General features: G+C 40.5%; 3 protein-coding genes across 6 annotated transcripts in view; 2 read left to right on the top strand and 1 right to left on the bottom strand.

The window, feature by feature from the left end:
• The window catches only part of LOC145423725 (NLR family CARD domain-containing protein 3-like), a 149022-nt gene extending 127210 nt beyond the window's left edge, over window positions 1-21812 (top strand). For all 4 annotated transcript variants that reach the window (XM_080296483.1, XM_080296489.1, XM_080296486.1 and 1 more), the window contains 2 exons: window positions 20770-20816; window positions 20965-21812. In XM_080296483.1, the coding sequence (XP_080152609.1) occupies window positions 20770-20816; window positions 20965-21503 (586 nt within the window). In that variant the 3' untranslated portion in view covers window positions 21504-21812. The remainder of the gene's footprint in view (window positions 1-20769; window positions 20817-20964) is intronic.
• The window catches only part of LOC113016285 (phospholipase D1-like), a 386460-nt gene that overhangs the window by 270153 nt on the left and 91574 nt on the right, over window positions 1-24733 (top strand). The window lies entirely within an intron of this gene.
• On the bottom strand, window positions 3432-8114 carry LOC113008691 (N-lysine methyltransferase KMT5A-A-like). The gene is made up of 7 exons (XM_080299712.1): window positions 6423-8114; window positions 5684-5804; window positions 5211-5373; window positions 4850-5042; window positions 4593-4664; window positions 4125-4196; window positions 3432-3728 (listed from the first exon to the last, which is right to left on the bottom strand). The coding sequence occupies exons 2-7, from the start codon at window positions 5799-5801 to the stop codon at window positions 3624-3626; spliced, it is 723 nt and encodes a 240-aa protein (XP_080155838.1). The 5' UTR covers window positions 5802-5804; window positions 6423-8114; the 3' UTR covers window positions 3432-3623.

Genomic DNA, 24733 nt, shown 5'->3' with positions numbered 1-24733 from the left:
AAAAACCCAAAAAAAACCAGTGTAATCAAAAACAAAATTCATACTTTTGTGATGTAAAATATCACAACCAAATAGTTGTTTTGGTTCCTCTTTAAAAAGGAGTTAAGGACGGAAGAAAAACAAAACAAAAAAAAAACAGGTTCAAGTGTTACTAAAGCTATTAAATCAATTTTTGTAACTTTTGCAATGCAAAATTTAAAGGGAAAAATACCTGCTGTATATAGATCAATTTTCAAAACAATTTGTTCTTCTAGGTTTTATATTATGGTATATATTACAAAACCACAATGAAAAGAAAATTCATTGTGGACCCACAACACCCAAAAAAGATTAGACTTACAATTTGTTCTTTCTGAAATGAGAAGATGTGTCCAAAGTTTTGACTGGGAGTGTAAAAAAGTATAATTAAATCATGAAGTCATGAATCCATCAAGACATAACGGATGGCCTTTACACAACAATGTTACATAAATGTGCTTAGCATTAACAGGAAAGAGTTTAGCGATTGTTTCGGTTGTATTTACATGCTCCTTCCTATAGTAAGCTTCATTCTTGCTCCTTGATCAGCTGAAATTCAAATATGCGATCTAACTACATCAGAGTTCATTTCAACCAAGCCGAGAACTACGTCTTTATGCAAACCAGATTTAGGGTTGGGGTTTCATACTTCTTGTTTCAAATCTCAGTCCTCCTAATGCGTGCATCTTACTTGGTCAAGATAACCAAGGACCCACATACCTCAATACTGCCTAATAACTAGCACCTCAGTCTACAACTAAAACAATCTGACACTGAAACTCCAATTTACCTTTGTTGCGTCGTTAGGAGAGGAACTGGCTGCATTCTCATCCACAGCCTGAGATGCCACCATGTTGGATTTCTAAAGAAGAAGCGTGAATAATGAATGGCAGTCTTTGGGTCTAGCCAAGATGAATACAGTCCTCCTAATGTCTAGACCTGTCCAGTTGAGTATTACACAGGACCCGTGTGTGTATGCACAATTGCCAGAGTAACTCTCATTGATCTGAATTCATTTCTAAACTCAGTCCTCCTAATGTCTGGACCTGTCCAGTTGAGTAATACACAGGACCCGTGTGTGTGGGCGCACTTGTAGGTAGAACTCAGTTGTTTATACTTCCTGTTTCAAATCTCAGTCCTCCTAATGCGTGCATCTTACTTGGTCAAGATAACCAAGGACCCACATACCTCAATACTGCCTAATAACTAGCACCTCAGTCTACAACTAAAACAATCTGACACTGAAACTCCAATTTACCTTTGTTGCGTCGTTAGGAGAGGAACTGGCTGCATTCTCATCCACAGCCTGAGATGCCACCATGTTGGATTTCTAAGGAAGAAGCATGAATAATGAATGGCAGTCTTTGGGTCTAGCCAAGATGAATACAGTCCTCCTAATGTCTGGACCTGTCCAGTTGAGTAATACACAGGACCCGTGTGTGTGGGCGCACTTGTAGGTAGAACTCAGTTGTTTATACTTCCTGTTTCAAATCTCAGTCCTCCTAATGCGTGCATCTTACTTGGTCAAGATAACCAAGGACCCACATACCTCAATACTGCCTAATAACTAGCACCTCAGTCTACAACTAAAACAATCTGACACTGAAACTCCAATTTACCTTTGTTGCGTCGTTAGGAGAGGAACTGGCTGCATTCTCATCCACAGCCTGAGATGCCACCATGTTGGATTTCTAAGGAAGAAGCATGAATAATGAATGGCAGTCTTTGGGTCTAGCCAAGATGAATACAGTCCTCCTAATGTCTGGACCTGTCCAGTTGAGTAATACACAGGACCCGTGTGTGTGGGCGCACTTGTAGGTAGAACTCAGTTGTTTATACTTCCTGTTTCAAATCCCAGTCCTCCTAATGCGTGCATCTTACTTGGTCAAGATAACCAAGGACCCACATACCTCAATACTGCCTAATAACTAGCACCTCAGTCTACAACTAAAACAATCTGACACTGAAACTCCAATTTACCTTTGTTGCGTCGTTAGGAGAGGAACTGGCTGCATTCTCATCCACAGCCTGAGATGCCACCATGTTGGATTTCTAAAGAAGAAGCGTGAATAATGAATGGCAGTCTTTGGGTCTAGCCAAGATGAATACAGTCCTCCTAATGTCTAGACCTGTCCAGTTGAGTATTACACAGGACCCGTGTGTGTATGCACAATTGCCAGAGTAACTCTCATTGATCTGAATTCATTTCTAAACTCAGTCCTCCTAATGTCTGGACCTGTCCAGTTGAGTAATACACAGGACCCGTGTGTGTGGGCGCACTTGTAGGTAGAACTCAGTTGTTTATACTTCCTGTTTCAAATCTCAGTCCTCCTAATGCGTGCATCTTACTTGGTCAAGATAACCAAGGACCCACATACCTCAATACTGCCTAATAACTAGCACCTCAGTCTACAACTAAAACAATCTGACACTGAAACTCCAATTTACCTTTGTTGCGTCGTTAGGAGAGGAACTGGCTGCATTCTCATCCACAGCCTGAGATGCCACCATGTTGGATTTCTAAGGAAGAAGCATGAATAATGAATGGCAGTCTTTGGGTCTAGCCAAGATGAATACAGTCCTCCTAATGTCTGGACCTGTCCAGTTGAGTAATACACAGGACCCGTGTGTGTATGCACAATTGCCAGAGTAACTCTCATTGATCTGAATTCATTTCGAAGCTCGGTCCTCCTAATGTCTGGACCTGTCCAGTTGAGTAATACACAGGACCCGTGTGTGTGGGCGCACTTGTAGGTAGAACTCAGTTGTTTATACTTCCTGTTTCAAATCCCAGTCCTCCTAATGCGTGCATCTTACTTGGTCAAGATAACCAAGGACCCACATACCTCAATACTGCCTAATAACTAGCACCTCAGTCTACAACTAAAACAATCTGACACTGAAACTCCAATTTACCTTTGTTGCGTCGTTAGGAGAGGAACTGGCTGCATTCTCATCCACAGCCTGAGATGCCACCATGTTGGATTTCTAAGGAAGAAGCATGAATAATGAATGGCAGTCTTTGGGTCTAGCCAAGATGAATACAGTCCTCCTAATGTCTGGACCTGTCCAGTTGAGTAATACACAGGACCCGTGTGTGTGGGCGCACTTGTAGGTAGAACTCAGTTGTTTATACTTCCTGTTTCAAATCTCAGTCCTCCTAATGCGTGCATCTTACTTGGTCAAGATAACCAAGGACCCACATACCTCAATACTGCCTAATAACTAGCACCTCAGTCTACAACTAAAACAATCTGACACTGAAACTCCAATTTACCTTTGTTGCGTCGTTAGGAGAGGAACTGGCTGCATTCTCATCCACAGCCTGAGATGCCACCATGTTGGATTTCTAAGGAAGAAGCATGAATAATGAATGGCAGTCTTTGGGTCTAGCCAAGATGAATACAGTCCTCCTAATGTCTGGACCTGTCCAGTTGAGTAATACACAGGACCCGTGTGTGTGGGCGCACTTGTAGGTAGAACTCAGTTGTTTATACTTCCTGTTTCAAATCCCAGTCCTCCTAATGCGTGCATCTTACTTGGTCAAGATAACCAAGGACCCACATACCTCAATACTGCCTAATAACTAGCACCTCAGTCTACAACTAAAACAATCTGACACTGAAACTCCAATTTACCTTTGTTGCGTCGTTAGGAGAGGAACTGGCTGCATTCTCATCCACAGCCTGAGATGCCACCATGTTGGATTTCTAAAGAAGAAGCGTGAATAATGAATGGCAGTCTTTGGGTCTAGCCAAGATGAATACAGTCCTCCTAATGTCTAGACCTGTCCAGTTGAGTATTACACAGGACCCGTGTGTGTATGCACAATTGCCAGAGTAACTCTCATTGATCTGAATTCATTTCTAAACTCAGTCCTCCTAATGTCTGGACCTGTCCAGTTGAGTAATACACAGGACCCGTGTGTGTGGGCGCACTTGTAGGTAGAACTCAGTTGTTTATACTTCCTGTTTCAAATCTCAGTCCTCCTAATGCGTGCATCTTACTTGGTCAAGATAACCAAGGACCCACATACCTCAATACTGCCTAATAACTAGCACCTCAGTCTACAACTAAAACAATCTGACACTGAAACTCCAATTTACCTTTGTTGCGTCGTTAGGAGAGGAACTGGCTGCATTCTCATCCACAGCCTGAGATGCCACCATGTTGGATTTCTAAGGAAGAAGCATGAATAATGAATGGCAGTCTTTGGGTCTAGCCAAGATGAATACAGTCCTCCTAATGTCTGGACCTGTCCAGTTGAGTAATACACAGGACCCGTGTGTGTATGCACAATTGCCAGAGTAACTCTCATTGATCTGAATTCATTTCGAAGCTCGGTCCTCCTAATGTCTGGACCTGTCCAGTTGAGTAATACACAGGACCCGTGTGTGTGGGCGCACTTGTAGGTAGAACTCAGTTGTTTATACTTCCGGTTTCAAATCCCAGTCCTCCTAATGCGTGCATCTTACTTGGTCAAGATAACCAAGGACCCACATACCTCAATACTGCCTAATAACTAGCACCTCAGTCTACAACTAAAACAATCTGACACTGAAACTCCAATTTACCTTTGTTGCGTCGTTAGGAGAGGAACTGGCTGCAATCTCATCCACAGCCTGAGATGCCACCATGTTGGATTTCTAAGGAAGAAGCATGAATAATGAATGGCAGTCTTTGGGTCTAGCCAAGATGAATACAGTCCTCCTAATGTCTGGACCTGTCCAGTTGAGTATTACACAGGACCCGTGTGTGTATGCATACTTTTCAGTATAGCCTTTATTCATTTAATACTATTTATACTTATACTGTACTATTTACATTATACCTTGCTTCTCCATGGCCAGTTGGAATCACCATAGTTATAGGTGATTTCTTCTCCTGGACCAATATCTTTGATTGCAAACAAACAGAGATGGGGCCTTCCATCCACTCTGGTAACTGTCATTTTACTGTTTGGATTCACATTATCGTCATTTACAAGTCTGCCAAGTGAGCCGTCCTCTCTGGTAGCATCAACACTAAAACAAAAAGTATACAATAACAATTACACTCTGTAAAGAAAGTCATTAAGTATATTAGGTTGTAGAACGTCTGAATAACATTTTAATATTCAATTCAAAATATTATTTGAATATTATAATTTGTAAACCTCATGTATTTTATCCTTTATCAAAGCAGTTACATACCATAACTGTTTTCCATTGAACTTGAAATCAAATATGAAAACCTTGAGTGCATCATGGTAAAGTTTCATTCGGTTTTCTTGTTCCTCTTTAGTTATGATTTGTCCTCTGTACTCAAAAAGAAAATCTCCCTTTTGAAATGACCGACAGCTGAACACACCGCGACCTAAAGACACACATCAAAAACAAATTGGGCAATAAACTATAAACCATTTAATTAAAATCCTTCTTGTTTTTAAATATGTTTTTTATTTGATTATATTGTATTATTTATTTTGGAACATGTAACATGTTCATAATTCCTTGGGGAAAGACAAGGAAAAAATAGAAATATAATAATAATAATAATAATAAAACAAGTATAATTATATTCGTGATTATTAATTTTCTCATGCATGGCATGCTACAAAAAAACTACAAAAAACATAAAAATTTCTATTTTGAGAAGCTGACTGCATTCTTTGGAATCAACTCACCTTTAAATGAATCAATATACCTCACATCAAATCCTGCCTTGTCTTCACCTAAGGAGCAGTAATACCTAGCATCTTGTATGGGATTTATTTTAGCTCTCCGTGGCCTTGTTGCCGCCATCCCCTGCAAAGATCAGGTATTAATGACTTTAGAAATAACACATTATACTACAAAATGTACGTAGACATAGAAATAAACAGATCGAAAAATCTATTTATGTTGGGGAGAGCTCCCCTAAAGGTTCCAAATATCTGTGTTTCCCAACAGTTCCTCCTATCTTGTATCACTGTGTGTCAGAGGCTGCATGCCCTACCTGTGGAAGTTCTGTTTCGTATATTTTATTTGGTCTAAGGTTACTGCAAATCTTAATGAGTTAATTTTCATATCCACATTTCCTTAACCTTTTATATTTCTTAAAGTTATAAATTAAAATAATGATTTAGTATGGTTGAACAATAAGCATATTTGTCCTACAGTTTTTGTTTCATTTGTAAAATATTTTCTGAAAACAGATCTCACTAGTTTTAAAACCACAAGTTTTGTGATGCTAAAACCAAAATTAATCAAACCAACAGCAACAGAATGTCAAACTTTTGCTACTAGCATGCTGGCTAGCTAAACTGTCAAAAATTAGATGCTTTGGTGTATCCGAACGTAATATAATAACCTATATTACTTTGCTTTATTGGATGAATATATTTATATAAACATCATGTGTAAGGGAATTTGTATGGTTCTCACCTGATCTTCCACGAAAGCAGTAAGATAAAAGCTGTCTCATTAAATCCTCATGTCGTGCACCTGAACTCTTTAGTGTCCTCTTCTTCTTCTTCTGCTCTTTAAATGTTCATGGTGGTTGGCAACCAGCGTAGATGTACATTAGCGCCCCCATAGTGCTGAGGAGTGGATATCATTGGCCAAGAACAGTGGATTAACACTGGGATTCTTGCAAATAGAATGCTATGATGTAATAGAGTTAAATCGCTCTAGTGCATTCTGACATAACTCACTTGGAATATGTAGACTTAATAATACTGTATAAAATGTAATTTTTCCAAAAGACTGATATTTATGCTTCTAAATTTTTAAAGAATGAAACAAAAGTAGTAAATGGGGATGATGAGTTTTAGTAACAACTTCAAAGTTATTTGGCTAAAAGAGTTTTAAAATTCAAATAATTAACTTGGACCAAAAAGGCATATTATTGCTACAATGAGATTGGTGAATAAAAATAGATTAGACCACAGATATTTAAGTATTGCAGCAATACAATTAATTTTCATGACCTTAAGTGTTTTTGTGATGCTTTCTTTTTCTTTTTAAATAGTAAAAACTCATGACATAATTAGGACAAAGTTTATAATGAAATAGAAAAATCTTTATTATTGTGGCTGGTCTGGGATGCTGCTGCAGGTGAGATGGACTCACCTGCATTGTATCTACAATCTGTTACAGCAACCGTATAATTATTGTAATTGTTGGACAGCGCGAGGGAACGACCGGCTCAGGTGAGCCACAGGCTGGTGCGCTAGCGGGATGGGGGTGCCGCTGGAAGCGTGGGCGGTCCCTGGAACCACCTCGTCACCAGCGCCGCTAGATCTACAGGCGAACGCCCAGGTAGTCACTTCCCCGTGGCTGGGCTGGGGCGCTGATGCTCCAGGCCTATTCCCTCGCTTGCTCATGGAGGGGGGGAGGTGGCTCCTCGGTCTTAGTCGGGGGAAGAGGGTATGTGGCGGGGCGTGTTCTGCGATGCCGCTGCATGTGAGATGGACCCACCTGCACGGCATCTATAATCACACCACGCTGGCTTAAAACTTGTGCTCTGCTTGTGGTGTTGTTTGTGGCGATGTGTACGGCAGACACAAACATACTTTCCCACCCTCATACACACAACCACAAACACTCGGCCCTCACCCAACGTGGACACAGACATAAATGGACACTGTACACACAATCACACTCCCCAAACATTCTCTACATCCCAGGTCCAGGTATTCTTGCCCCGGAGGGGGAACTCATACCAAGACCCAGATGTTGCCCTCCTCCCTGAGGTGGAAATCAAGCAGACCGTCCCCGGCTCCGCAGTGGCAGGGGGCCGCTGCAACCCAGGCCTCGATCAGATGGCCAATTCCACCTTCAGGCCCCCCCGCCCTGACGGCTGGCAGAGAGTGGGGCTCTGTGAAGACCCCATGCCTCCCTCCGCTCGCTCATATGTAGTGTTGCTGCGTGCTGTTCTAAAGTGCATTTAAAACACGGGAGGAGATGTCATCTGTTCTTTTGATATTCATCAGAACCCTGGCTGCAGCATTTTGGATCAGCTGAAGACTTTTAGTTGCATTATGTGGACTTCCTGATAGTTAAGAGTTATAGTAATGCAGCCTTGAAGTAACAAAGGCATCAACTAGTTTTTCAGCATCACTCCTGGATGGGATGTTTCTAGTTTTAGAAATATTACGGAGGTGGAAGGAGGAGACCCTAGAAACCTCTTTCATGTCAGATCTAAATGACATGTCTTTGTCAAAAAATAACACAGAGGTTCTTTGCTTTATTACTGGAGGCTAATTTAATGCCATCCAGATGAAGGGACTGACCAAGTAATTTGTTTTTCTGAGCTTCTGGTCCAAAGACAACTTCTGTCTTGTCGGAATTCAAAAGGAGGAAGTTTGAAGACATCCAGGTTTTTATGTCTTCCAAGCATGCCCGTAATCTTTATAACTGATTAGGTTCATCAGGATTTAGGTGTGCATAGCTATGGAAATTTATCCCATGCTGTCTAATGATTTTACCGAAAGGGAACATATATATAGTAAAAAGGATCAGTCCAAGTACAGAACCCTGTGGTGTACGCCACAAGTAACCATAGAGGTTGAAGAGGATTTATCATTTACGTAAACAAACCTTGAGTCTGTTGGACAAGTAAGATTTAAACCAGCCTAGTGCTGTTCCTTTGATCCCTGCAACATTTTCAAACCTTTCTATGAGAATATTGTGATTGAATGTGTCAAAAACAGCACTGAGGTCCAGTAGAACCAGAATGGTCACCAGTCCATTATCTGAGGCCATGAGAATATCATTAGCAACTTTCACCAGAGCTGTTTCAGTGCTATGATGAGCTCTAAAGCCAGATTGAAACTCTTCAAACAGGTCGTTATTGTTTAAGTGCTAACACACCTGATTGGCAACTATTACCTCAAGAATTTTAGATATGAAGGGAAGATTAGATATAGGTCTATAGTTCATTAAGTTGTCTTGATTAAAAGAGGGTTTCTTAAATAGAGGTTTAATTACAGCAACCTTAAAATCCTATGGTACGTATCCATTTTCTAAAAATAAATTCATTATATCCAAAACTGGAGCAACAATTAAAGGAAATACCGCTTTAAATAGTTTGGTTCGGGATTAGGTCTAACATGCAGGTATGTATGTAGACCATGTCTACATACCTAAATGTCATAGTTCAGCTGTGTGCAGGCAGGAACGAGGAAAAGGACCCAAAATGCAGACTCTCGGAAGACTGGAGTGAAACTCAAAAACAGCAGCTTTATTGCTGGTTGGAAAATAAAAGACAATACAAAACTAATCCACGGGGAGACACACAGCACAGGATTAGTGCCGTTTACGACGCGACAGGGAGCACAGAAAATACAGGGCTAAAATACACAGGGCATAACGAGGGGAATGAGAGGCAGGAGGTGAACACTGGTGGGAGACATCAGGGCTAACGAGACCAAGGAAGCAAAACTGAAAACACTGACATGAGACAAAGGCTGTATCCCAATTCAGGGTCTGCAGCCTTAAAGTACGCAGCCTCAACGATCCTCAAAGGCTGCGTACTCAAAGACCGCTAAGGCCGGAAGTAAGAGGCTTGTGAAATGGGACGGTCTAGCCTCCATCGCGCTGCCCAGGTTGCCTAGCAACCATAACACCAATCGCTGGAAACGTTTCATACAGTTTTGTTTGACAGAAATGAAAGAGAACATATTTTGTTTGTGTGTTTGTTTCTACACGAGCTTTGTGTGATTTAATAAGTATCTGAGGCTGAGACCACAGGACTGTAAAACATGATTGTTGGCCTTCATATTTGTACTGCAGTCATTTAAGATTAGCTAGTAAATAACAATTAGCTAATGTTGTTCATGAGACTAAAGTCAGTGTAAATATGATATGGCCAATATTATAGTTATTATATTAATCATCATAAGCCATTACAGCAGTGAGTTTGAACTCTCAAATCAAATCACTTCTACAGCACATGTGAGTGAAATTCATGTGAGTGAACTCTGTGTCAAATACTGATTTTCAGTAAAGATTCAAGTTGCAGTTATTTATATGTCCTATGACCTTAAACCTTCACTCAAAGACAAGTATCTTTGACAGTGTATATACAGATGTATCATATATAAGAGACAAATATTGTCCGTTTGATATGTTGGCATTACTAAATTTGGCTCAATGCTTACATATATGTGTAAAAAGAAAATGTACGAGCTGTGATAACTGTTTCTGATAAACAAAGAGTAGACTGATATATTAAATATTCCTTTATTGGGTGAGAAAATCAGACCATGTCATAACTGCTTTAGGTCATACAGAATAGATATCAGAGCCTTAAACAGGCTGACTTCTGCTAAATGGGTCAAACTGGACAGAAAGTAAACAAACACATAACATCCTTATAGAATATGATGTAACACTATAGATCAACTTACCTCAGAATATATAAAGCATATAAACAATTACAGCAATATGATGCAACAAACACAGCAGTGCTACTAATCCAAAATACTCAAAGCTTCATAGAAGTGAAACAAACATTTATTTTTAGCTCCATTTTGCTGCTGATACATACTTTAGGTTTCTGAATATTAAACTTGTTGCTGCCTTTCGTAGTGTGTAACTTGAAGGCCCCGAGTACTTTCTCCCACACTGAAAACACTGGAATGATAACATTATTTGAACATGACCTAATCAGACTGATTCAGGACAGACAATTAGTTATTTTAAACTTTTCTAGCAGTCCTTCATAAACAGGGAACAGTCTGTCTATTCTCTCCATCTGTCAGCTGCTGCTGGCTCTTCCTCCTCCTCTTCCTCACACACTGCTGAGTTTGTCCTGGTGGGTCATCAGGGCTGCAAAGCCTCACAGATGGTGTGCAGCAGTGGATCCCTCAGTCTGTCGTCACTCTGGACACTTGCAGTTGTCACACATGGAAATCAAATGTGTGATAAGCTGCAGGATTCAAACACAAGTGTAACTTATGTTTGTAACATGTTCATACTTTTATTCCACAATCAGAGAGAAAGAAACAGAGATAGAGTGCAGGACAGACAGACAGGTGACAGTCTCAGGTGTATACACTGCTACAAAACAGCACAAGAGAAGGAGGATTTAGTGTTTGTGTTATTACGAGTGCTAAACAAGAAGAGTTCCCAGATGGTGCAGTGGACACATGTGTGACTCCGGTGATTAAAGCATCTTTCTTTCAGCTTAACGAGTGAACCGTCAGCTCGTTCAAACACACGTTAAAGTCCGTTTGGCTCGACACCACCGAGCAGAGGCAGCAATATAACATAGCTCACATTAACAGTGCAGTGAATCCTGCTTGTGCCGTGATATTCAGGACTGCAAACCGAGCAGCATCACTGACTTTCAGCTTGTTGTGTTTGTGGATATATGACTGACTTTAATTTTCCATACAATCATCACATTCTCTGTAAGATTAAGGTCAACTATTGTATTATTATATTTTAAAGGCTTTAAAACCAAGTAAACGCTAAAAGTACAAACATCGCTAATGTCATAACTTTGCCGACATGTGGCCAACAGTAATGTTTTAATGTTCCTCATTATTAAACATTTGCACATAAATAAGTGACATAATATTCAGTACTTACATTTAACAGTTTACTCTTCGGCCGCTCCGCTTCTGCCGTCTGCAGCAAAATTGTCCACAGTGACTGCCGCGCTATGAATTGTGGGATATGTTGGGCCACGAAGTCTACATCACCACAGCCTTAAAATTCAGGGAAATGAAGGACGCATTTCAGGGCCGCATTTCGAGCAGCCTTTGAATTGGGACAGCCTTCGGCGCGCCGCTGTGACGTAATCGGCCTTAAAATGCAGCCTTTAAGGCTGCAGACCCTGAATTGGGATACAGCCAAAGACCTTGAAAGTAAAGCAGGAAACACAAAATCACAGAGACAGACTCAGAGACATGGCTTCACACAGGGATTTGACAGAGAACACAGACAGGGGAGAGCAACAGGGGCTGTATCCCAATTCAGGGTCTGCAGCCTTAAAGGCCGCATTTTAAGTTTCAATTCAAAGGCTGCTCGAAATGTGGCCCACAAATGCGTCCTTCATTTCCCTGAATTTGAAGGATGTGGCTGTGTAGACTTCATGGCCCAACATATCCCAGAATGCATAGCGCGGCGTTGGGTGTGGATAATTTTGCCGAAAAAAAACAGCGGAAGCGGGGCGGCCAAAGAGTAAACTTGGAAAAGTAAGTACTGAATATTAATAAACTTATTTATGTACAAATGTTTAATAACGAAGAACATTAAAATATTACTGTTGGCCACATGTTGGCAAAGTTATGTGACATTAGTGATGTTTGTACTTTCAGCGTTTACTTTGTTTTAAAGCCTTTACTTTAAAATATACGCCGTTCAATAGTCGACCTTAATCTTACAGAGAATGTGATGTTTTTATGGATAATTAAAGTCAGTCATATATCCACAAACACAACAAGCTGAAAGTAAGTGATGCTGCTCGGTTTGCAGTCCTGAATATCACGGCACAAGGAGGATTCACTGCACTGTTAATGTTAGCTATGTTATATTGCTGCCTCTGCTCGGTGGTGTCGAGCCAAACGGACTTTAACGTGTGTTTGAACGTTTGTTTCACTCGTTAAGCTGAAAGAAAGAAGCTTTAATCACAGGAGTCACACATGTGTCCACTGTACCATCTGGGAACTCTTCTTGTTTAGCACTCGGAATAACACAAACACTAAATCCTCCTTCTCTTTTGCTGTTTTGTAGCAGTGTGTACACCTGAGACTGTCACCTGTCTGTCTGTCCTGCACTCTCTCTCTTTTTCTTTCTCTCTGATTGTGGAATAAAAGTATGAACATGTATTTATAAGTTACACTTGTGTTTGAATCCTGCAGCTTATCACACATTTGATTTCCATGTGTGACGACTGCAAGTGTCCAGAGTGAGGACAAACTGAGGAACCCACTGCTGCACATCATCTGTGAGGCTTTGCACCCCTGATGATCCACCAGGACAAACTCAGCAGTGTGTGAGGAAGAGGAGGAGGAAGAGCCAGCAGCAGCTGACAGATGGAGAGAATAGACAGACTGTTCCCTCTGTGTGAAGGACGCTAGAAAAGGTTAAAAGAACTCATTGTCTGTCCTGAATCAGTCTGATTAGGTCATGTTCAAATAATGTTGTCATTCCAGTGTTTTTAGTGTGGGAGAAAGTACTCAGGGCCTTCAAGGGAAACACTATGAAAGGCAGGAACAAGTTTAATATTCACAAACCTAAAGTATGTATCAGCAGCAGAATGGACCTCAAAATAAATGTCCATGTTTGTTTCAGTTCTAGGAAGCTTTGAGTATTTTGCATTAGTAGTACTGCTGTGTTTGTTGGATCATATTGCTGTAATTATTTCTATGCTTTATATATTCTGAGGTAAGTTGATCTATAGTGTTCCATCATATTCTATAAATATGTTATGTGTTTGTATACTTTGTGCCCAGTTTGACCCATTTAGCAGAAGTCAGCCTGTTTAAGGCTCTGATATCTATTCTGTAGGACTTAAAGCAGTTATGACATGACATGGTCTGATTTCCTCACTCAATAAAGGAATATTTAATATATCAGTCTACTCTTCATTCTATCACAAACGGTTATCACAGCTCGTACATTTTATTTTTACACATATATGTCAGCATTGAGCCAAATTTAGTAATACCAACATATTAAAAGAACAACATTTGTCTCTTATATATAATACATCGATATATACACTGTCAAAGATACTTGTCTTTGAGTGAAGATTTAAGGTGATGGGAAATATAAATAACTGCAACTTGAATCTTTACTGAAGCTCAGTATTTGACACAGAGTTCAAGTTCACTGCTGTAATAACAAGTAATGATTAATATAATAATAACTTTAATATTGGCCATATTATATTTTCATTGCCATTGCCACTTTAGTTTCATGAACAACATTAGTTAATTGTTAATTACTAACTAATTTTAAAATGACTGTTCAGTACAGAAATGAAGCCCAACAATCATGTTTTACAGTCCCGTGGTCTCAGCCTCAGATACTTATCACATCAAAGCTCATAGAAAAACAAACACATGAACAAAAACAAATGAATTTTCTCCTTTATTTCTGTCAAACAATACTGTATGAAACTGTTAGCAGAGCTGCTCTGGGCCACGTCATGGCATAATATTTTTGAGGGAGAATAAAAAGTCAACACACATATCTTATTTCTGACGGAGGACTCTGCCACTACACTTCTCCAGTCCATTCACAAAGTCGTTGCATGGTGAGACATGGATAGGAAGTGGGCGGAGCCTTTTACCGTCATTTTATTGTGACGCAAAGTACAAACACCTGTGGACACACAATCCAACACCCCCACTTGTACACAGGTTGGGGAAAAACAGTCCTCCGAAAAAAACATCTTACATTCCAAACACAAATACAGAGAATTTGTCTAACTTAGACTTTGAAACTGGTTTCGTCATCATATCTGCTACCATTGACTCAGTTGGACAGTAATCAATGAGCACTTTCCTTTCATGTACAGCTGACCTTATAAAATGATATTTCACATCAATGTGTTTACATCTTTGTCTGTTCACTGGATTTTTTGACAAAGCGATTGTTCCCTGATTGTCCTCCAATATCATAGGTATTTCATACTCAAACTCATCAAGATCTTGAATCAAATAAGTCAAATACATACACTCCTGAATTGTTGCTGCTAATGCCATGTATTCGGCTTCACAAGTTGATAGTGCTGTAGTTGTCTGCTTTTTGGTTTTCCATGATATCAAAGGACCATTTTCATTTAGGCTTACACAATAACCTGTCATACTGCGTCTATCAGAAACATCGGATGCCCAGTCTGCATCACTGCATGCTTGTAGACCTAGTTTTCCACTTGAACATTTCCTAAAACACAGTTCTTTTCCTTGACTACCTTTTAGATACCTCAGAACATGTTTCACTGCTGTCCAATCATCAACAGTTGGCGCATTGAAGTGTTGTGACAGTTTGCTGACAACATAGCTTAAATCAGGTCGCGTACAATAGCTCAGATAAATAAGACATCCTACCGCTTCACGATATCTCCTCACATCTGGTAATGTCTCGAATTTATCAGAATGAGTCCATTTCTGTTCACAGGGTGTTAACCTTGGCTTACAGTTTTGCATGTTAAATCTTTTTAAAATGTTCTCAATATATATTTTCTATGACATTTTGACACATTCTTTTTCTTGAAGAAAATCTATTCCTAGAAAATGGTTAAGTTTCCCCAGATCTTTCATTTGGAATTTAGAAGAGAGCATTTCTTTCACGCCTGAAAGCACATTTTCATTGTTAGCTGCAATGAGTAAATCATCCACCCACACTATGATGATTACTTTTTCACTTTCAGTTTCTTTTGAATACACACAATGATCAGCAATATTTTGTCTAAATCCACAACTGCTTAAATAGTCATGTAAGGTTTGGTTCCAGTTACGACCCGATTGCTTCAGCCCATAAAGTGATTTCTTTAGTCTATACACCAGTTTATTAGTCTCACTTGATTCTGTCTCAAAACCTTCTGGTTGTTGTATATATATTTCTTCATTTATTGGTGCGTGTAGATAGGCGGTTTTTACATCCATCTGGTGAACCAACATATCATCCTGAACCACTTTCTGCATCAAAACTCTCACACTCGATAAATTAGCAGTCGGTGAAAAAGTCTCCTCATAATCAACTCCTTTTGTTTGACTAAAACCTTTAGCCACAAATCGAGCTTTATATCTGTCTGATCCGTCTGAGTTCTTTTTAACGGCATAAACCCATTTACCCCCCACTGCTTTCTTACCCTCTGGTAAAGTGGTTAAAGTAAATGTGTCATTCTCCTTAAGGGATTGAATTTCTTCATTCATCGCTTTTTCCCATTCTTTTGACTCACTTGACACAATAGCTTCACTAAATGATGTGGGTATTTCACACAACAATCTGTAGCAATAATCAACACTAGTTTGCATCTGTTCATTTTCACACTCTTTCACATCCGTGATATAATCACTCAAATAATCAGGTCTCTTTCTGATTCTGGATGGATAACGTGTAGCTCCAGCATCTACTTTATCCTCAGTTTTAACCTCGGACTCAGTTTGACTGCTTTCACTACCATCTGGAATGTCCTCATCCTTCGTCTGTTTGGGTTCACCATCTTTTCTGGATTCATAAACCTCATCTTCATACATCTGATCACTCTGTGTTTGTTGATCCATTGTCGCGGGATTTAGTATTTTTATCAATCTGTGCTTTTCAACCTTCCCGGTTTTTGGGAAATAGATCAAATATGCTGGACTATTTTTGTCATATCCCAAGAAAACACCTTTGTCGCATCTTGGATCCAGCTTTCCCCTATTTTGTTTATAAGCATAGCACAATGATCCGAATTTTTTCATTCTAGAAAGATCAGGTCTTTTTCCAGTTAACATCTTATACGCTGTCTGACCTGTGCGTTTGTTAAAACATCGGTTCCTAATCACTCCCGCGGTTTGTACTGCATATGGCCATAAAGACTTTGGCAATTCGCTCTCAACTAACATGCATCTCGCCATGTCAAAAAGTGTACGCCAGTTCCTCTCTGCTGTTCGGTTTTGATGAGGCGAATATGGCGCCGAAGTTTCCTGCCTAATGCCGTGTCTACTTAATAAATCTCTGAACTGACTGCTTGTAAATTCAGTTCCATTATCAGAACGAATGCACTTGATTTTCCCATATGACGCCACATCTGCAATAAATCTTTCAGTTGCTTGAGTTGTATCACTTTTGTGTTTCAGATTATATACAAATGTTGCACCTGAATAATCATCAACAAACGACAAAACAAACTTAAACCCTTCTTTAGAGTTTGGCGTAATCGGACCAGCCAAATCCGTATGTACCAACTCTAATGCTGCCCTGGCCTTTTCATCCGGTTCTCGGTTCCTAGTTTGAATAAACTTCCCTTGTATACAGGCTTCACATTGCATATTTTTGTTGATTTTACCCTTAATTTCCATTCCATCAACGACATTTTGCAGATTTTGAACATCCTCATAATTACAGTGTCCTAGGATTTCATGCCACGTTTGCATATCAAAACATCCATTACATTTATCTTCAAACTCTTGCACAGTGTTTATAAAGAACAGTCTCTCGTGTTCATATATAGGGGATTTTGTTCCATCAACATGTTTAAGAAAACTGTCCCCGTGTTTGAAAACCACAGTGGCTCCGTTACTAGTAGCTGCTTTTACTGACAAAATGTCCTGTGGGAACGATGGAATGTAGAGTGCTTGTTTCAATGTTACCTTGTGGCTGCGTCCTTTACTGTCGATCATACTTATCTCAGCATCTCCTCGCCGCTTTGCAGCTCCTCTGCTCCGCCTTCCGTCAGCCAACTCTACACAATGAGCCTCGGGTTGAAATGTGTCATCAAAAGTCTTAAAACTCTCGATCTTCGTGAAGATATGTGACGTCGCTCCCGTATCCACCAATAGCTGGTTATTCAGCATCTCTTGGCCGCCGTCCGGGACCCTCTGGGGTTTGGAGCCCGTCTTGAACGCGTAGTCCTTCTCCACGACCCCTCTCGCTTCATCCCGTCTTAGCTTCCTTCTACAGGTCGCATCTTTGTGTGTACTACTCCGGCAAAAACTGCACCATACTCTAGATCGGCACGTTCTTGCAGTGTGTCCCTTTAGTCGAAAATTTAAAACACACAATCTCATTATTCTTTGATCTTCGGTCATCTGCTCGCCATGAAGTAGAATCCTGGTCTGATTGCACTTTTGTCCTCATTACGTTGTCATTAGTTATAGCCACACGCATTCGCTCGGTTTCTTCATAACTTCTGAGTTTTACTTTAAAATCTGAAAATGTGATTTTTGCTTCACTCTGTGTAACGTGCACAATCAGGGGTTTAAACGTCTCTGGTAGACCTTTCATTATCATTGCGATAAGAAGTCCATCAGTTAGTGACTCACCCGCATTTTTTAACGCTGTGATAATTGCTTCTGCTCGGATAATATAGTCCGTCACACTTTCATTCTTTTCATTTGTGAGAGAAGTGAGTTCGGTGTACAGACTTATGATCCTTGGCTTGCCCACTCCTGCATAATGACCTCTCAAAATTTTTAGGGCCTTCCGTCCGTCATCAACTGCATCTCTCATAACTAACGATAAACTTTTGTCATCCAGAAATTGTATCAACTCTGCATATGCTTCTGCATTTTTGTCATCATCTTCACCATCGGCTTCTTCATCACCCTCAGCCTTTAAGATGACATCTTTCAAACCTTGTAGTCTGAGATGACCAAGGAACTTCATTTCCCATATCTCATATTTCCTTTCATCTCCATCAAATTGCAAACGGGAATATCGACTGCCCGACTCTGCCGTGCGTCTGCTCATGATGCACAAAAACGCTTACTCACTCAATCGTGCCAAACTTTTAACACCTGCCGGTAACTTGCGCAGCGGAAGCGTGCTGGGCCCATAACCTGTTAGCAGAGCTGCTCTGGGCCACGTCATGGCATAATATTTTTGAGGGAGAATAAAAAGTCAACACACATATCTTATTTCTGATGGAGGACTCTGCCACTACACTTCTCCAGTCCATTCACAAAGTCGTTGCATGGTGAGACATAGATAGGAAGTGGGCGGAGCCTTTTACCGTCATTTTATTGTGACGCAAAGTACAAACACCTGTGGACACACAATCCAACAGAAACGTTTCCAGCGGTGAGTATCATGGTTGCTAGGCAACCTGAGCAGTGCGACGGAGCCTAGACCGTCCCATTTCACAAGCCTCTCACTTCCGACCTTAGCGGTCTTTGAGTACGCGGCCCTTGTGGACTGCTAAGGCTGCGTATTTTAAGGCTGCAGACCCTGAATTGGGATACAGCCACAGAGACAGAACACCAAACCATGATAACCGAAACATGGGAAAATAATAATCAAAACTGTACACTAAGAAAGCAGAACAACAAAGCATGGAGCAGCAAAAAACCAAAACACAGACAGCAATAAATACAAAACACACAGTGAAGGGAAAGGGTGAACACAAGACCCAGGGAACACAGATAAACGTGAAGGCAAGAGGACCTAAAACAGTGAATAAAAAATAACCACAAACTCAAAATGCTGGGTCGAGAGACCCAGGACCATGACACCTAAATGCATTGAGTTGCCACTATGTGATTGCCCAATTAGTGAGTAGTTAACGAGCAGTTCGAGGTGTACCCAATAAAGGTCACTCTTTTTTACATTTGTTTTAGAATTGCAATATCCTCTTTACACAGGGCCAGGAAAGCATTTCCCCTTGAAAAATAAGATAATAGAAAACAACCTATATTTGTATTCACTCAGGTTCTCTTCATCTAATCTGATAACAGATAAATGAGAGAACAAACCAAAAAATAACTTATCAGTCAAATACTTTTTCATACCACTTTGTAAGTACGTAACTGTATTTACTTAGTATAACTGTGAATAATTACACAAAACCTTAGTGTTTCATATAAAAGCAAAGCTTCATATGTCTTCTTTCCAACAAGGTAAAGCAGGCTTTTATTACAATTAAGTTCAACATACAGTGGTTCATTTGGTGTGGTCATTTTGGAACATTTACCAGTTATCTAACCCACATGTGAATTGGAAGGACTGTGTAAGAATTGGCGGGACAACTACACACAAGCCTCATTATTATTCACACATGTGTGAATATTCATGAGGTCCTGCTATTACACACGCTACCACCAGGGACACTCTTGGTGATACACAGATTTAACACAAAATCAAGTTTATATGTATTAAACCGACATCTTGATTTTTTTGTTTTTTTAGGGTTAGTGGACCAATAGAAACCACTCTACGTTGTTAGATTTCAGTCAAAATTAGCAGGACACCGCCTCTGTCCTGTTAATTCAAAATGTCCTTCTAGTGTGGTGTGTATTCAGACGAAATGTCCAGCTAATACATGTTTACCAACGCACACACACACACACACACACACACACACACACACACACACACACACAGACACACACTATGCACAGACTGGTACTCTTTGTTCATACCTGTGTAAGACGTCACATGTTAATGAACTTGTGCATATTCATGTAACCTCAATAAAGAGCAGTGTTACGAGGGAGCAGACGAGAGCGACTGAGGTCAAGTGAAGGAACGGCGCTGTCACAGTTCTCTCCCTCATCAATTGTCTGGTTCCAGCGGTGGGTCTGTGCTAGACGACCCATCACCAGCTTCTTCCACTGGTTACCAGTACGTGGTAGAATCCACTTCCAGATCTGGTTGTCTTTAAATCTGTGAATGGATTGGCTCCATCTTATCTCTCTTTAACAAAAGAATCCAAGTGGAGCCCTCAGGTCTGCAGATAAGCAGCTTCTGACCAGAACTAGACGTAAAAACAGAGGTGAGCTTTATCGATGGCTGCAGCCAAACTCTGGAACAGTCGCCCTTCACATCAGGTCGTCACCAACACTGGACATTTTTAAAAGCCGGTTGGAAACACATTTGTACTCTGTAGCTTTCAATCCTGACCAGTCTTTATAGTCATTACTGTGGATGTTTCCTATTTTCTCTCTACTCTGTGCAGCACTTTGGCTCAAGCTGTTTTTAAATGTGCTGATAAATAAATGTAGATTTCTTTGAATAAAACAGTGGAGCCGAGCTTTGAGCTCAGTGTGTAACAGTGTGTGTGTGAGAGCCATGTAATGTCCATGTGTGCATGCTGACTGTGCTGCTCTGACCCCCCTCCTCCTTTCAGGGTGGAGCCTGCTGGAGTCCGATGGTTGAGACCAGGTCTGAGGAAGTGTAAGTGTGTTTTTAATGGGATTCATGAAAACAAAGCAGCACACATTCAACCATCTTCATCATGTCAGGAGTCATCATCAAAGTGTCAATCAATGAACAGATGATGGATCAATAACTGCAGCTGGATTGTGTTTGTTCTCTCCATCAGATTCCTGTCAACTCACAATCGACACAAACACAGTGAACACAAAGCTCCAACTGTCTGACAACAACAGGAAGGTGACACATGTGGAGGAGGTTCAGTCATATCCTGATCATCCAGACAGATTTGATGTTTATCAGCTGCTGTGTAGAAATGGTCTGACTGGTCGCTGTTACTGGGAGGTCGAGTGGAGAGGAAGAGTTTATATATCAGTGAGTTACAGAAGCATCAGAAGGAAAGGAGGCAGTTATGACTGTTTGTTTGGAAACAATGATCAGTCCTGGAGTCTTTTCTGCTCTGATGATGGTCCTCGTTATGTCAGGCACAATAACAGTGGAACATCCATCTCCTCCTCCTCCTCCTCCTCCTCCTCCTCTATCTCTAACAGAGCAGCAGTGTATGTGGACTGTCCTGCTGGCACTCTGTCCTTCTACAGAGTCTCCTCTGACACTCTGATCCACCTCCACACCTTCAACACCACATTCACTCAAACTCTTTATCCTGGGTTTACAGTCTATCCTGGTTCCTCAGTGTCCCTGTGCTGAGTGGAGTGTAAAGAGTGTCTCCTGTTACAGAAACACTCTGACTGTTGAACAGATAGTTCAGTCTGTACATGTCTGTCTCTTTCACTCACAAACACGTTTTCAGGTTCATGGATTCAATCAGTTGATGTTTGAAACTCTTCTAAATGATTCCTTGTAAACTTCTTCCTCTTCAGTCACAAACAAACAGGAAGTGATGTCACATGTGTTCCTGTCCACACAGCAGAATGAGTCTATTGCTGACAGTGATGTACAAACAGAGTGAGCATTTCTGAGGCCCAAAATAAACTGAGTAGTTCACTGAATGAACAATGGACTGTGAGCTCAGTTCTATGGGCAGAAATCTGTGCCATCAGAAACTGAATTTAAATAAGTTCATTTTGAATTTGAATTGGTCAGATTGAATCTGAATTGTAACTTGAATAAATGCTTTTGAAAACTGAATTTGAATTAGTCTAATATGAAATTGAATTTATGGTTTGAAAATGATCATCACTAAATTGAAATTGAATTTTATATTTTGAAAATGAATTCATTTGCTTTGAAACTGCATTTTATCCTTTAAAAATTCAGCTCTCGAATAATTTCAGTTTCAGTTCTACAATTCAATTTCAGTTCCAAAATTCAGTTTTTTGGAACTTACATCCGGTTCCGGTTCAAGCGCAGATTAATAGAACTACGTTTTACTAGCGGACCGAAAGTGTTACTGACGGGAATCTACAGCGTCTTGAGCTGAATTAAGACTTCAGAAGTCATTCGTCATGTCGAATGACCAGCGGATAAACTCTCAGGTTGGTAATAAATGTATTACATGTATAAGAACAAGCGTCAAGTTAACAAATGATAGCCGTGCAGTAACTGTTATGCTTATTGTAGCTGTTAGCTAAATACGCTAATTTAGCGTAGTTTGCCCTGAATTCAGCTTTGACAAATATGATCGACTGTTTCTAGGAGAATTCCAAAGTTGTCATCTTGTACCCTCTCAGAGTACCCCCTCTGTATGCTTGCAGAGACCCCTACAGTAGGGAAACATGCAAAATGGTGTCCAAACCTTTGTGTTTTAGCTTTATTTATGTCTTTATTTATGTCAACATCATGAGCAGCTTTGACATAAAGACATCAAACTCAAGCTGACTTTAAACTACTTTTAATACAGGGGCTCAAAAACAACAACATCTTTATTATATATCAGGACAGAAAGTCATTTCATCTCAAAGGGAAACAGCTTTATTTGGAATAACCAGCACTATCAACTGGTTTGGGATCTCCACCAGTTTCATGTCTTTGCAGCTTCTCCAACAAAGTTCCTGTAAAATCAGCATGTTTGTCTTTATTGGTTTGATAGTGATTGATTATTCAGTCCCAATCTGCTGTCATCTAAAGAACAAAATGATGTTTCTATGAGTCACAAAGCTCCAGATGTTGTCGGCTTCACAAAGAAAACAAAGAACTTAAACACAAAGTGTTTGGAGCCAAAATGTTACCAAGCTGCTCTTTTTGAAATGGCAGAGGTACAGTGGTGTCTAACAGCACACTGTGGAAGGCAAACATGTTATTGTTGGATGAAACTTCATGAATCCTTTGTAGATTTGAGCTGTTGGAGCCTTTCTTTTCTCTTCAGGTGTACAGATGCTGAGGAGGCAGGTGAAGCAGGTGGAGCTGTTGTGATGCTGCAGAGGGTGTGTCTTAGTAACTCTGTGAGGCAGAACTGGATCCAACATTGTGGATGTGTTGATGTTGGAGCCATTAAGAGTCTCTGGCCACACTGTAGGATTTCCCTTTGATCCACTGTGGGGGCATTTTGGAGTCTGTCAGTGAAACTCTTCATGTTTGTGTTTGACTCCAGTTTATAGAAACAGAGAAATGTGTCATGCTTTTGTTCGGCCTCCACAAATACACACATTTGTTCATTGGTTGGACTTTTTGGAAGGAGACACATTGAAAACCATGTTAATAAGATCTTGTTGTTTCCTGTGGATCCGACACAGAGAGTGGACTTCAGACAGAAAGCGTGGAAGAGATTTTAGAGGCCGTGTGTGGCAACAGGAAGTTTCTGTGTGTTTGCTGATCTTACATGTGGAAAACAACACGTGATGTTTGTGAAGTTCTACAATGATCATTGTTCTCACAGCATTTTGAGTGGGAACAGTTCAAACTGGGAGTAGTGGGAGTTATTTACTGATTGAAACAAGCTGAATGTTTCTGTGACGATGAAGATCAGCAGCTCAGCTGATCAATGACATCTATCAGTCGTTTCATGAGATGAAGTCATCAGCAGACATTTGTTCTGACTGTGTGATGAATGTCAGAACGTCAGGGCTCTGCTTTAGTCACTGCTTGATGATCATTGGCTCATTGTTGAATCCAGGGGCCCAGTCTGACCTCTGACCTTTGCTGCAGGTCTTCTGTGTTATCTCCACTTTCATGTCTGATCTTCTGCTGTATCGTCCAAAATAAACATCTGGATCATTTCCAGCACTTCAGCAGATCTTTAGTTTGGGCAGTGCAGCACAAAATAACACATATTGTACTATACTGCCCACTTCCTGATCTTATTGGATCTGTGTGTGAGGTTGGTGAAGGAAACACATGTTTACTGAGTGAATCGCTGCCATTAGGAACTAGTTTTTCATATCACAGCCTGGAAATCACACAGGACCATTTCTGCAAGTGAAAAGTCGTCATTGGAGGAAAATGATTGTGTAGTTTGTGCGACTGAAGAATTGTCCCAACTACATGTGCTGCTGACCTTTGACCTTTCCTTTAGGTGCACAGAGGAGTCTGTGGAAACATCCAGAACTGAGGCAGTGCTACAGATGTCTTCAAATAATCATTATCCATGTTTTCTATGGATCACATCCAGCATCCTGATCTAACGAGCCCCCTTTTTGTGGATTTTAGAGCCTCTGACTTTTGCTGTGTCTCATTTCAAGCACAAGAGCAAGAAGTGGATGAAGAAATGGGGCGAGTGGGGTCAGTGTGGTGCATGTCAGCTGTGCTCACACATGCTTTCACAAAGAACATGTGTGTTCATCGGCAGCATTAAGGTGCACTTTAGTCTTCATAATAATAAAGTATTCTGACTTTGTTCTTCTGAATCCTCACAGTCATGTTGCAGCTCTGCTCTGCTTTAAGAAAATGTTCTACGAGGATGTTACTTTCCTAAACGTGTTCTCCAAATGTTCCAAAGACTTTGTTCTAAGTAGTTCTACATGATGAAACATCCACACTAA

The sequence above is a fragment of the Astatotilapia calliptera genome, chromosome 3 (assembly GCF_964374335.1).
Source record: "Astatotilapia calliptera chromosome 3, fAstCal68.1, whole genome shotgun sequence".
In the NCBI taxonomy this organism is placed as follows: Eukaryota; Metazoa; Chordata; class Actinopteri; order Cichliformes; family Cichlidae; genus Astatotilapia; species Astatotilapia calliptera.
Note: the sequence above shows the minus strand (reverse complement) of the source record. Positions and strands in the feature narration are given on the sequence as shown.